The 14692-nt window shown below is 37.3% G+C and overlaps 1 protein-coding gene across 3 annotated transcripts in view; it reads right to left on the reverse strand.

Annotated features, from left to right (window-relative positions):
* The window catches only part of DNAJC13 (DnaJ heat shock protein family (Hsp40) member C13), a 163967-nt gene that overhangs the window by 81880 nt on the left and 67395 nt on the right, over nt 1–14692 (reverse strand). For all 3 annotated transcript variants that reach the window (XR_011561546.1, XM_019962425.2, XM_070770885.1), the window contains 5 exons: nt 8986–9093; nt 8133–8288; nt 7325–7381; nt 4839–4960; nt 2583–2658 (listed from right to left, as the gene is read on the reverse strand). Coding sequence is in view for 2 of the 3 variants with exons in the window: in XM_019962425.2 (XP_019817984.2) it covers nt 2583–2658; nt 4839–4960; nt 7325–7381; nt 8133–8288; nt 8986–9093 (519 nt within the window). In the remaining variant the exon portion in view is untranslated. The remainder of the gene's footprint in view (nt 1–2582; nt 2659–4838; nt 4961–7324; nt 7382–8132; nt 8289–8985; nt 9094–14692) is intronic.

Genomic DNA, 14692 nt, shown 5'->3' on the forward strand with positions numbered 1-14692 from the left:
GGTATGCAAAAGTAGGAAGTCAAGAGATACCTGGAGTAACAGGCAAATTTGGCCTTGGAGTACACAAAGAAGCAGGGCAAAGGCTAACAAGAGTTTTGCCAAGAGAATCCATGGGTCACAGCAAACACCCTCTTCCAACAACACAGAGACGACTCTACACATGGACATCACCAGATGGTCAATACCAAAATCAGATTGATTATATTCTTTGCAGCCAAAGATGGAGAAGCTCTATACAGTCAGCAAAAACAAGACCAGGAGCTAACTGTGGCTCAGGTGAATTCCCTATTACAAAATTCAGACTTAAATTGAAGAAAGTAGGGAAAACTACTAGACCACTCAGATTTGACCTAAATCAAATACCTTATGATTATACAGTGGAAGTGACAAATAGATTCAAGGGATTAGATCTGATAGACAGAGTGCCTGAAGAACTATGGATGGAGGTTCGTGACACTGTACAGAAGGCAAAGATCAAAACCATCTCCAAGAAGAAGAAACGCAAAAAGGCAAAATGGCTGTCTGAGGAGACCTCACAAATAGCTGAGAAAAGAAGAGAAGGTAAAGGCAAAGGAGAAAAGGAAAGATACACCCATCTGAATGCAGAGTTCCAAAGAATAGCAAGAAGAGATAAGAAAGCCTTCCTCAGTGATCACTGCAAAGAAATAGAGGAAAACAACAGAATGGGTAGGACTAGAGATCTCTTCAGGAAAATTATAGAGATACCAAGGGAACATTTCATGCAAAGATGGGCTCAATAAAGGACAGAAATGGTATGGACCTAATAGAAAAAGAAGATACTAAAAAGAGGTGGCAAGAATACACAAAAGAACTATATAAAAAATGTCTTCATGACCCAGATAACCACGATGGTGTGACACTCACCTAGAGCCAGACATCCTGGAGTGTGAAGTCAAGTGGGCCTCAGGAAGTATTACTACAAACAAAGCTAGTGGAGGTGATGGAATTCCAGTTGAGCTATTTCAGATCCTAAAAGATGATGCTGTGAAAATGCTGCACTCAATATGCCAGCAAATTTGGAAAACTCAGCAGTGGCCACAGGACTGGAAAAGGTCAGTTTTCATTCCAATCCCAAACGAAGGTAATGCCAAACAAAGTTAAAACTACCACACAATTACATTCATCTTATACGCTAGCAAAGTAATGCTCAAAATTCTCCAAGCCAGGCTTCAATAGTACATAAACTGTGAACTTCCAGATGTTCAAGCTGGATTTAGAAAAGGAAGAGGAACCAGAGATCAAATTGTTAACATCCGCTGGATCATCAGAAAAGTAAGGGAGTTCCAGAAAAACATCTACTTCTGCTTTACTGACTATGCCAAAGTCTTTGACTGTGTGGATCACAACAAACTGTGCAAAATTCTTCAAGAGATGGAAATACCGGACCACCTCATCTGCCTTCTGAGAAATCTGTATGCAGGTCAAGAAGCAATAGCTAGAACCGGACATGGAACAACAGACTGGTTCCAAATTGGGAAAGCAGTATGTCAAGGCTATATATTGTCACCCTGCTTATTAAACTTATATGCAGAGTACATCATATAAAATATGTTAGGCTGGATGAAGCAAAAGCTGGAATCAAGATTGCCAGGAGAAATATCAATAACCTCAGATATGCAGATGACACCACCCTTGCAGAAAGGGAAGAAGAACTAAAGAGTCCCTCAATGAAAGTGAAAAAGGAAAGTGAAAAAGTTGGCTTAAAACTCAACTTTCAGAAAACTAAGATCATGGCATCAGTCCCATCACTTCATGGCAAATAGATGGAGAAACAATGGAAACAGTGAGAGACTTTATTTTCTTGGGCTTCAAAATTACTGCAGATGATCTGCAGCCATGAAATTAAAAGACACTTGCTCCTTGGAAGAAAAGTTATGACCAACCTAGACAGCATATTAATAAAGCAGAGACATTACTTTGCCAGCAAAGGTCCATCTAGTCAGAGCTATGGTTTTTCCAGTAGTCGTGTATGGATGTGAGAGTTGGACTATAAAGAAAGATGAGTACCAAAGAATTGATGCTTTTGAACTGTGGTGTTGGAGAAGACTCTTGAGAGTCCCTTGGACTGCAAGGAGATCTAACCAGTGAATCCTAAAGGAAATCAGTCCTGAATATTCATTGGAAGGACTGATGCTGAAGCTGAAATTCCAATACTTTGGCCACCTTATGCAAAGAACTGACTCACTGGAAAAGACCCTGATGCTGGGAAAGTTTGAAGGCAGGAGAAGGGGACGACAGAGGATGAGATGGTTGGAAGGCATCACCTTCTGGATGTACATGAGTTTAAGCAAGCTTTGGGAGTTGGTGATGGAGAGGGAAGCCTGGCATGTCTCAGTCTATGGGGTCGCAAAGAGTTGGACACAACTGATTGACTGAACTGAACTGATGATTTAGCTACTGAGGATAACATTTATTATATGATAACTCCTTTGATTAGTATCTTTTATATTAAAAACAAACAGGTAAACTAAAAAAAAAAAAAAACAACAACAACCCTTAACCATATAAATAACTTATCAATGAAATTTTATTGGGTAAGAATATATATTCAACCAACTTACCAAAATGCGTTTCAACAAGTTTGTTGCAGTTGCATTATCAGCTGTCCAGAGTCCGACTAAATGTCTACTTAGCTGTCTGAAAAAAGCAGACGTTGAGAAAGGTTTGCTGCTTTATCTCAGCTAGAACAAAAAGGAATTTTTAAGAACAACATATCATGTAAGAAATAAGACTACAGTTAAAAAAAAAAATTCTACCTACTCAATACTCTGTAATAACGTATATGTGAAAATAATCTAAAAAAGAGGTGATATATATATATAACTGAGTCATACTGCTGTACATGTGGATCTAACACAACACCCTAAATCAACTATACTCCAATAAAAATTAAGGAAAAAATCATTCCGATGTTAAATACTAAAAATTAATATTTTAACTTGAGATATATGAGTTAGTATTTCTTCAAATTAAAATGCTTCCTTCTTGAACTCATCAATTTTCAACAGATCTAAATATGAAGAGGTAGGTTCTTACCACATATTTTTAAAGACAGGGAAACAATTAGACTTGATAATATAATTAGTTTGTATTACAAGTCCTGCTATAGTGATCATATCATTCTGGAATTCTTTGGAATTCTGAACATGAGCAAATGTCAACTATGTTCTAATACATACTTCCTGGCAAGGTCAGAGATAGAAAATATTTTCAGTTTTGAAGTCCGAACAAAGACTTAAAAAGCACTTTTGAGCTAAAAGAATATTTTGATTCAAAGTGAGTATCTAAGATTCACATTGAATCTAGGACTCAGTCATTTATTAATCTTAATCCCCACGATGATATCTGTTACCCAGACTGGAAGCTTCTCGTAAACAGGGAATACATTTTATTCACCAGAGACCCTTCTATGCTTTGGTAGGGATTCAACCGCCATTTGCAATAAGAATGAGGATGAATCCTGTGAGGGGAATGACCAAATAACCACTTAAGGGCATATATGTTTCACTACCAGAAGAAAGCAGTTTAATAAGAAAACCCAAACTGTGATTTGTTCTGACACCAAAAAAACAAAAATCACTACTAAAACTGTTTACTCTATGTCTCTCTGGAAGCCTATTAACATACTGAAGTAATAACACATAATTTCCTTCACTGGCATTTGCTAAGTGTCGTATTAATGATTCCTAAAAAGATTTTAATTAGAGATAAGAGATAACATTTTATAGCAGCAATTTATAAAAGATAAAGCAATGTAAATGATAAATAGTATTTCTATTATAATTTGACAGTTTTTCAATATTGTTACTGATCACAGTAGGGAATGCAACTGATTGATTAAACTGATTAATAAAAAGTAAGACAAATAGGAAAGGGCTAGCATAGGGGTTTAATGGAATAAGATATTAAATAGTCTCTACTATGTAATATCTTAGCAAATATATAAGGCAGTACATCAAGGAAATAACCTTTTTATATCTTTTTGTTTTCACAAGCAACACTGAAGACTACTTTTATGCCTAGTATTTTCAAGTAAGGGATGCAGATAGCTTCTCATAATAGTAAAAACAGAAAACTGCTGGCAGAGCAGCATACTACAGTAGCTAATAACCAAACATAGGTGATAAATACATGAAATTTTATTTCTACAATAAAGTAAGCATAAGTCAGCTATTTACACTATTATTTTAAAAAGCCAAAAAGAACATGATTAAAGTATTACGTCAAGAATTATAAAGAAGAATTAAAAGAGCCGGAATTCATACAGCAGGGAGTAAACAGATTTGTGTGTTTCCTCATATTTGAAGGATTTTTTTAAAAGAGATGATTTACGTAAGGGAAAACCTTTAACTGCAAGAGACTTAGGATAGGCTTGATTAGGTAAGGCTGGCTAGATAATTAAGTTTTCCTTTTTCTTAGAGTACCTAACAGACCAAAGTTATTTAAAAATCACTAGGTGGGTCACCTACATACAAGATAACCAGGAGGAAATGTAAGGAGAAAAGCCTTGGGGACATGTGGTTCTAGTTCCGTCAGCTACAAAGCACTCTTTTCCATGTTCCAGTCCCATGACTATGTGGTGTAGAGCTGGATGAGCTGAGAGTGGGGGGAAAAAAGCAGTTTTATTTTTTTCCTCCCCAGTTATGCAGGGACATGGACAATGATCTTTTGGGTACAATCTTTCCATAAGGAAAGGACAAGAACTAGGTGAATCAAAAGAAAATGAAACATCTGTGTAATCCAAACACTCTGTTTTATGTAATATCTGAACCCCTCCTCTAAACAAGTTAACTGATAGCAAATTAAATTTAACCTACCTATTTGTAAGCATCCTTTGATCTGAGCTTATTGTAAACATCGCAGTATGCAAGTGTCGAGGTAAGGCACCTTCACTTAGGGCAAGCTCCTGCATTTTTGTGGCAATTTCTTTGTCACCTTCCTTTGGAAAAAGGGTAAGATGATCCCTAAAGCAACAATCTAAAGCAAGCTATTTTAATTTTGTTAATTTTACATCTCTAGATAAAATAATTATTCAGTATACAATGTAATAAAAAATTAAATATGCAACTCCAATTATCTGAAAATAACATAGGTGAATAAAATTATAAGTTATTTAAAAACATTATTTGCCTTTGGAATAAGGTTTTAATGTTCCAAGATATAGTTATCTCATGAATTATACATTGCTTAACTTTAAAATTAGGTTCATTCCTTGAGTATATATCAGCCAATGAAGGGGAGAGGTGACTTACAGAAATCAGTAACTCCTACCAAAGGCATCTGCAAACCTGCTTGCTCTTGTTGGCAAAGATATATTCACTTTTATGGTGAATACAATTCTTTATTTTTTTTTAAAAAGAATGATGTGATGTTGAGGTAGTTCTTTGTATTCTTATTTCACTCTGCTTATTTAGACTTACTTTCACAAAAGGGTAGGATAGATAGGACTACTAATCAAAGATAAACAGAGCTATGAATTAAGCAAGCACTGTGATATTTAAGATGTGTGAAAAAGTAAAAATACAATGTTACTGAAAAAAAGTACAAGTATATAGTATAACTGAAGATTCAGAAGTATACAAATGTACATGCAGTATGAATATGTACATATACCATTTGATACAAATGAATGTAGTATGTATATAAATATACATAGTATGTATATGTACATATATAATTTTGAACATGGTCTGAGAGGAAATTCACCAGAAAACTAACAGCTGTTGTCTCTGGATGGTAAAAATACAGGTGATTTATTTCTTCCTTGTGTTTTTTCTGAAAAACCCAATACTTCTTAAAAAGATCATACACTGCTTTTACAATCAGAAAATAGCAACTTAAGATATTTGCCAGGATTTCAGTGTAAATTAAAAAAGCCTCCCTATACAGACACTGCTCTAGTAACTGGCTAGGAATCTGACACCTGTGGCTTGTACTGAAGTCAAAATGGCCTTTTGGTTATATCTGCCACTCATTAAATATTTCTGAATGAATGGCAATATATTAATGGATCAAATCCAGGAAGACTCATTGGTATGGTCTCATGGTCCTAACTGTCCTTGGCGACTTCAAACTATGTAAGTGAGAGATGTGGCATTTACTTTGGAAGCTAATATTAAGCATAGAACCTATTAGCTGAAGGGGGACAATTCACTTTTATTTCATGAATACACTAAAAATGCAAATAAACTTTGATGTTCCAACCAATCTAAGTCTATATATAATTTTCAATAGCTGTTTAACAGTATACTAATACTGTGCTTATTATTTAGCTACTTGTTATATTTATGAACTATAATGGCAGAGTTTTTTGACAAAGAGAGCATTCTTACATTTTATCCAATTATGACAACAAAAGTATATAAAAGCCATTAACCTTATATTGTAAACATCCAGTATGTAAGTTCATATTAATAGCCATGATCTCATCTTCTAAAAAATATCTATCTATACAAAGTCGCTCAATTGTATTTTACTCTTTGTGACCCCAAGGACTGTAGCCTGCCAGGCTCCTCTGTCCATGGAATTCTCCAGGTCCGAATACTGGAGTGGGTAGTCATTCCCTTCTCCAGGGGATCTTCCCAATTGAGGGATCGAACCCAGATCACCCACAGGGCAGGCGGCTTCTTCACAATCTGAGCCACCAGGGAAGCCCAAGTAAACTGGAGTGGGTAGCCTGTCCCTTCTCCAGGGGATCTTCCCAACCCAGGAATTGAACTGGGGTCTCCTACATTGCAAGTGGATTCCTTCTTTCCCACCTGAGCTACCAGCTGAGCCCCAGAAAAAACACATAAGGCTAAAGCAACTATCCTGCAGAAGCAAGAGTTCATGTCCAACAATATCATGTCCTGATCTCTGGGGCTTAAATATATATGCAGGTTAGCATGAGAAACTTTGTGTTTCAATATTTATTTAATACTACTTGGCTATAACTAACTCCATTAATAGATTACCATATAGACTTAGTACCTGAATGAAGTTTCAATACCATCACCACTACCATCCATAAAAGAGAGGAAGAGAGAAACAATGCTAACTATTCTTTTAAAATAAAACAAATAATGGAGGACCACAAAAATTCATTTGCTCTAAATCTACTTACTTAAGAACTTTAAATTCTTAGTTTATTATTGAAGGATTGTTGTTGCAAGTAGTTTAAAAGTAATATAAACATTTAAAATTACTTTTCTTACCCAGAAATACTGCATATTTCCCATAAAAGACTGAAAGTAACTTTGTCAACCCAAGTTAAAAGAGCCAATCAACATTCAAGTAAGTTGAACTTTCAAAATTGTTTTCTCACCTCTATTATTGCCTTCATAACCAATCCAGCTCCCTTTATAATTGCCATGGAAGGATGCTTTAAAATAGGAAGAAAAAAGTATCACAGAATAAAAGAGTTTTATTCCAACATATTTAGGGGTTGCTCTTAAGAGGGATACACAGTTTTATGCAAGGTATTAAGTCATAAAATTGAAAGTGAAACCCTTTCACCCTTTCAAGCCATAAAATTAGTACAAAGCTACATCTCAAAGTCAGTTCACAGTATGGTTTAAAAATTTTAGGTATTCTTACAATATACCTTTACAGATACTACAGAGAGTTTACAGAAGTAGAAACAGCTAGTACTAATGTGAATAATTATATATATTCTACTTATTGGAATGATAAATATAAAATAATTATGATATTAACAGAAATAGACATTTATAAATATAAATATCATATATACACATGTGCATAATAAACATGATGGCATTATATGAAATAAATGTTTTCAATTGCTCATGAAAGGCCCTGCTAAAGCTCACCTTAATATTTGGAAATTTATAAAGAAAAGAGAACTTTGAGTTGATCACAGGAAAAAAATCAGTTTTCCACTACTTTTAAGATGGAAAAGATGGGCAACAGAGTCAAATATTGATCAAAAGCCATCAATAGAGCTCTACATGAAACATTAAGAAATCAGTGAAATATTCTAATACTATAACATACTAGGCTGTATTTATTTAGATTACCACAGAAGCACACATACATTATTTTATAAACAAACTGACCAAAAAGTGGTTCTCTCGGATTAGTTGTTACCTGATAAAAGTGTAAGCTCTCACCTGAAAGAGTTTAAAGAGTGTTCTTCCATTGGATGCTACCATCTCCAAGAGCATATCGAACTGCTGCCCTTCTGTTGTCTCACTATATGGAGCACACAGGGCAAAAGTAAGGAAGTCCAAGAGTGAACTAATAACTAGGGCACCAGTCCCATGATCCTGAAACAAAGTAACATATTACCTTGGCTTAGTGCAGAGAGCTTCACAGCTAATAATGGGTTTTTTTCTGTTATCCTATTATGTGAGAAGTAAACATTTAATTTACCAAAATGAATTTTAGAGTGCTCTCAACATGAGTACTACTGGAAGCAGTACTTGTTTTACTAATGTAGTATATCCAGTGCTTATCTTATCTCAGAAAGAAAACAGTTAAAATTCAGTCAAATTTCAAGAGAATAACCAAGACTCCTCAAACATGTATAACTAATGTTAATGCATATTTGTATAAAAGGCAATCTTGGATAAAACCTGCAAAGCTCTAGCAATCTGTTCATATTCCTTCTAGATGTTACAGACTGCCCATCTCCAAAACTGTTAACCAATGATTGAGGAATAAAAAAATTTTTTTAAGCAAATTATTTCATAATGACATTTTTAAAGCGAGCAGAAAAGTAAAAATCTGGTATATAACTAAAAAGTTAAAGGCTTTGTAATTTATCCTTTCCTAAATAATTAAATAGCCTTAAGACACTATTTTATAGTAATAAAATAAGTAAGTGAGCAAGCTGAACTGTAACCAATACTGAAATGAGGGCCACAATTTAAAACAAAACAGAACAAAAACTGTCCATGTTGTATTTTCAGAACATCCTCAATCTCTATGGTATCACTCATTACAAATTTAATTTTAACTCACCACATGGGAATTAAATTTCTCCAGTAAGTTTTCCAGAAACTTCTTTGAAGAGAGAAGAGAAGCTTTGTTTAGCTGTTCTTGTCTTAAATCATAGTCATCATGCATGGGCTATTGATTAAAAACAGTGATAAATTCATAAGCAGTTGTATCACATAAATGCTATTTATGAAGAGTACTCACTGAACACTGAAAGAACTAAAAACTACATCCTTTAAATTTAAGGCAGAAAGGAAACTTGTGATAAGAAAAGCAAGCAGAAATGATGATTTCTACTGGGTCTGATGAGACTGTGGATAATTTGCCTAAGCGTAAATAGTACTGCAAGGGTACTTTTGAGAGAATAAGTCACAGATCTCCCTCTTAAAAAGCAAATAACACCCATTCTGCCTCCCACAATTTTATACTATAAATTTGAAACTATAAACTTAGCATTTTAAAGTAAGTACATTTTAAAGTAAGTACTAAAATTAACACCAAATACTTCCTTGTCTCAAGATGATCCACTTTTGACAGTTGGAATAAACTAAGAGCATAAAAAGGATTCCAGCATGATAGTTAGGAGTAAAGATCAAATTCTAATTCTGGTAATGACTTTAGCCAACCTTCAGTTCAGTTTAGTCGCTCAGTTGTGTCCGACTTTTTGCGACCCCATGAATAGCAGGATGCCAGGCCTCCCTGTCCATCACCAACTCCCGGAGTTCACTCAAATCCATGTCCATTGAGTAGGTGATGCCATCCACCCATCTCATCCTCTGCCGTCCCCTTCTCCTTCTGCCTCCAATCCCTCTCAGAATTAGAGTCTTTTCCAATAAGTCAATGCTTCACATGAGGTGGCCAAAGGATTGGAGTTTCAGCTTCAGCATCACTGCTTCCAATGAATACCCAGGACTGAACTCCTTTAGAATGGACTGGTTGGATCTCCTTGCAGTCCAAGAGATGCTCAAGAGTCTTCTCCAACACCACAGTTCAAAAGCATCAATTCTTCAGCGCTCAGCTTTCTTCACAGTCCAACTCTCATGTCCATACATGACTACTGGAAAAACCATAGCCTTGACTAGACGTACGTTTATTGACAAATACCTCTGCTTTTTAATATGCTATCTAGGTTGGGCATAACTTTCCTTCCAAGGAATAAGCATCTTTTAATTTCATATCTGAAATCACCATCTGCAGTGATTTTGGAGCCCCCAAAAATAAACTCTGGCACTGTTTCCCCTGTTTCCCCATCTATTTCCCATGAAGTGATGGGACCAGATGCCATGATCTTTGTTTTTGGAATGCTGAGCTTTAAGCCAACTTTTTCACTCTCCACTTTCATTTTCATCAAGAAGCTTTTGAGTTCCTCTTCACTTTCTGCCATAAGGGTGGTGTCATCTGCATATCTGAGGTTATTGATATTTCTCCCAGCAATCTTGATTCCAGCTTGTGCTTTCTCCAGCCCAGCGTTTCTCATGATGTACTCTGCATATAAGTTAAAAACCAGGATGATAATATACAGCCTTGACGTACTCCTTTTCCTATCTGGAACCAGTCTGTTGTTCCATGTCCAGTTCTAACTGTTGCTTCCTGACCTTCATACAGGTTTCTCAGGAGGCAGGTCAGGCGGTCTGGTATTCCCATCTCTTTCAGAATTTTCCACAGTTTATTGTGATCCACACAGTCAAAGGCTTTGGCATAATCAATAAAGCAGAAATAGATGTTTTTTTGGAACTCTCTTGCTTTTTGGATGATCCAGCGGATGTTGGCAATTTGATCTCTGGTTCCTCTGCCTTTTCTAAAACCAGCTGGAACACCTGGAAGTTCAGGGTTCACGTATTGCTGAAGCCTGGCTTGGAGAATTTTGAGTATGACTTTACTAGCATGTGAGATGAGTGCAACTGTGTGGTAGTTTGAGCATTCTTTGGCATTGCCTGTCTTTGGGATTGGAATGAAAACTGACCTTTTCCAGTCCTGTGGCCACTGCTGAGTTTTCCAAATTTGCTGGCATATTGAGTACAGCACTTTCATAGCATCATCTTCCAGGATTTGAAATAGCTCAACTGGAATTCCATCACTCCACTAGCTTTGTTTGTAGCCAACCTTAGACACAGTTAAATTACTTTAACTCTCTCAGTTTCATTTTCCTCAGTTATAAAGAGGGAATAAAAATACTTCCCTTATTGGATTATTATGAAGCTCAAATGAGATAATTCATCCAAAATTATTCAACACTACTATTACTTTTTGTTCTAGTGTTTCCACGAATTCTTTTTAAAATTAATTTATGCACTTTTGTCTGTTCTGGGTTTTCATTGTTCTGCACAGTCTTTCTCTAGTTGTAGCGAATTGGGGGGGCTACTCTCTAGTTGTACACAGGCTTCTCGTCAGGGCGGCTTCTCTTGTTGTGGAGCACTGGCTCTAGGGACCATGGACTTCAGTAGTTGCGGCTTGCGGAATCCAGAGAGTGTGGGGTTCAGTAACTGTTGAGCAGGGACTTAGCTGCCCTGTGGCAGCTAAGTGGAATCTTCCTTACCAAGAATCGAATCAGGTCCACTGCATTGGCAGGTGAATTCTTAACCACTAGATCACCAGGGAAGTCCTTCACCAATTCTTTAATGGAATTACTTTTAATAAAGATAATAAAATCCACTTTGGGAATAAATGCAAGGTTTTGTACAAGTGATATTATACAAGGTTTTATACAAGGGCTTCCCTGCTGGCTCAGACAGTAAAGAATCTGTCTGAGATGCAGGAGGCCTGGGTTCATTCTCTGGGTTGGGAAGATCCCCTGAAGAAGGAAATGGCTACCCACTCCAGTATTCTTGCCTGGAGAATCCCATGGACAGTGGAGCCTGACGGACTACAGTCCATGGGGTTGCAGAGAGTAAGACACGACAGAGCAACTAACACATTCAAGTGATTACTTATACTTAATGTATACCATTAAGTCTGCCTAAAATACTTACTATAAGGAACATATACTCTACACAAAATTGAAATAAACCAAAAATTTCAGTTTTACAGCTTTCTCCCCACAATAAGCTGTCTGCAAGTTAGAGTTTTACCTCGCAAACCGGTTTCAAATGTGCCTTCTTTAGTCCATCCTACTTCAGCATTTCGTTTCTTACATGATAATTTGCTCTCCATGCCTCTAACTTGACCTCTAATCTATACTTCCCATACCATCCATGAATTTCCTAATTCCACAACTGACATGTTACCATTCCTCTGTTGAAAAAATCAGTTGTTCTTTAGCATGCAAAACTAGCTTCCTTGATACAAAAGACTTTTAATGGTCTCTGCACACATCTCTAGCTCTAACTCCTAAACCTGTGTGCCTACATTCATGTTATGATCCACTCATATTCAATTATTTTTCGTTTCCCAAATAAACTTTTGCATATGCTAATTATTCTTCCTGCCTCTTGAGAAACCTGTATACAGGTCAGGAAGCAACAATTAGAACTAGACGTGGAACAACAGACTGGTTCCAAATAGGAAAAGGAGTAAGTCAAGGCTGTATATTGTCACCCTGCTTATTTAACTTATATGCAGAGTACATCATGCAAAATGCTGGGCTGGAGGAAACACAAGCTGGAATCAAGATTGCTAGGAGAAATATCAATAACCTCAGATATGCAGATGACACCACCCTTATGGCAGAAAGGGAAGAACTAAAGAGCCTCTTAATGAAAGTGAAAGAAGAAAGTGAAAAAGTTGGCTTAAAGCTCAACATTCAGAAAACTAAGATCATGGCATCCGGACCCATCACTTCATGGCAAACAGATGGGGAAACAGTGGAAACAGTGACTAACTTTATTTCTCTGGGCTCCAAAATCACTGTGGATAGTGACTGCAGCCATGAAATTAAAACACACTTACTCCTTGGAAGGAAAGTTATGACCAACCTAGACAGCATATTAAAAACCAGGGACATACTTTACCAAAAATGGTCCGTCTAGTCAAGGCTATGGTTTTTCCAGTAGTCATGTATGGATATGAGAGTTGGACTGTGAAGAAAGCTGAGTGCCGAAGAATTGATGCTTTTGAACTGAGGTGTTGGAGAAGACTCTTGAGAGTCCCTTGGACTGCAAGGAGATCCAACCAGTCCATTCTAAAGGAGTTTAGTCCTGGGTGAACTCAAGCTGAACTCCAGTACTTTGGCCACCTGATGCAGAGAGCTGACTCACTGGAAAAGACCCTGATGCTGGGAAAACTTGAGGGCAGGAGGAGAAGGGGACGACAGAGGATGAGATGGTTGGATGGCATCACCGACACAATGGACATGGGTTTGGGTGAACTCTAGGAGTTGGTGATGGACAGAGAGGCCTGGAGTGCTGTGGTTCATGAGGTCGCAAAGAGTCGGACACGACTGAGCAACTGAAAACACTGAATTATTCTTCCTTAGGAAAGTCTTCTCACAACTAGAAATATCTACCTGACCTTTAAGATTCAGATCAAGTGTAACATATTCCATAAAGACTAACCTAGAACCTTTTGTCTTCTCATCACAAAATCATAATCAAGTCCTGCTTTTTAGGGATCCCATGGCTCCTACTATGTATACAGTTATATACACATGTGTAGCTCAACATTCAGAAAACTAAGATCATGGCATCTGGACCCATCACTTCATAGCAAATAGATGGGGACAGTGTCAGACTTTATTTTTTTGGGCTCCAAAATCACTGCAGGTGGTGACTGCAGCCATGAAATTAAGACGCTTACTCCTTGGAATGAAACTTAGGATCAACCTAAATAGCATATTCAAAAGCAGAGACATTACTTTGCCAACAAAGGTTCGTCTAGTCAAGGCTATGGTTTTTCCAGTGGTCATGTATGGATGTGAGAGTTGGACTGGGAAGAAAGCTGAGCACCGAAGAATTGATGCTTTTGAACTGTGGTGTTGGAGAAGACTCTTGAGAGTCCCTTGGACTGCAAGGAGATCCAACCAGTCCATTCTAAAGGAGATCAGTCCTGGGTGTTCTTTGGAAGGAATGATGCTAAAGCTGAAACTCCAGTACTGTGGCCACCTCATGCGAAAAGTTGACTCACTGGAAAAGACTCTGATGCTGGGAGGGATTGGGGGCAGGAGGAGAAGGGGACAACAGAGGATGAGATGGCTGGACGGCATCACTGACTCGATGCAGATGAGTTTGAGTAAACTCCGGGAGTTGGTGATGGACAGGGAGGCCTGGCATGCTGCGATTCGTGGGGTCGAAAACAGTCGGACACGACTGAGCAACTGAAGTGAAGTGAAGTGAACCTTACTAGACTGTTAGCAAATTCAGGGAGGAATTTTTTTTTTCTTTTTTGCTTGAGTCTTTCTCTTTATTTAGCAGGGTACCTCCTTCAAAAGAAACCAAAGAGTTTTTTAAAATTTCCATCAATATGAACTTATGGATTTCTTTTTTTTTTTTTTTAATTTTTTTTTTAAACTTTACAATATTGTATTAGTTTTGCCAAATATCGAAATGAATCCGCCACAGGTATACCTGTGTTCCCCATCCTGAACCCTCCTCCCTCCTCCCTCCCCATACCCTCCCTCTGGGTCGTCCCAGTGCACCAGCCCCAAGCATCCAGTATCGTGCATCAAACCTGGACTGGCGACTCGTTTCATACATGATATTATACACATTTCAATGCCATTTTCCCAAATCTCCCCACCTTCTCCCTCTCCCACAGAGTCCATAAGACTGATCTATACATCACAGCAGGATCCTCTATG

The sequence above is a fragment of the Bos indicus genome, chromosome 1 (genome assembly GCF_029378745.1).
Source record: "Bos indicus isolate NIAB-ARS_2022 breed Sahiwal x Tharparkar chromosome 1, NIAB-ARS_B.indTharparkar_mat_pri_1.0, whole genome shotgun sequence".
Taxonomy (NCBI): domain Eukaryota; kingdom Metazoa; phylum Chordata; class Mammalia; order Artiodactyla; family Bovidae; genus Bos; species Bos indicus.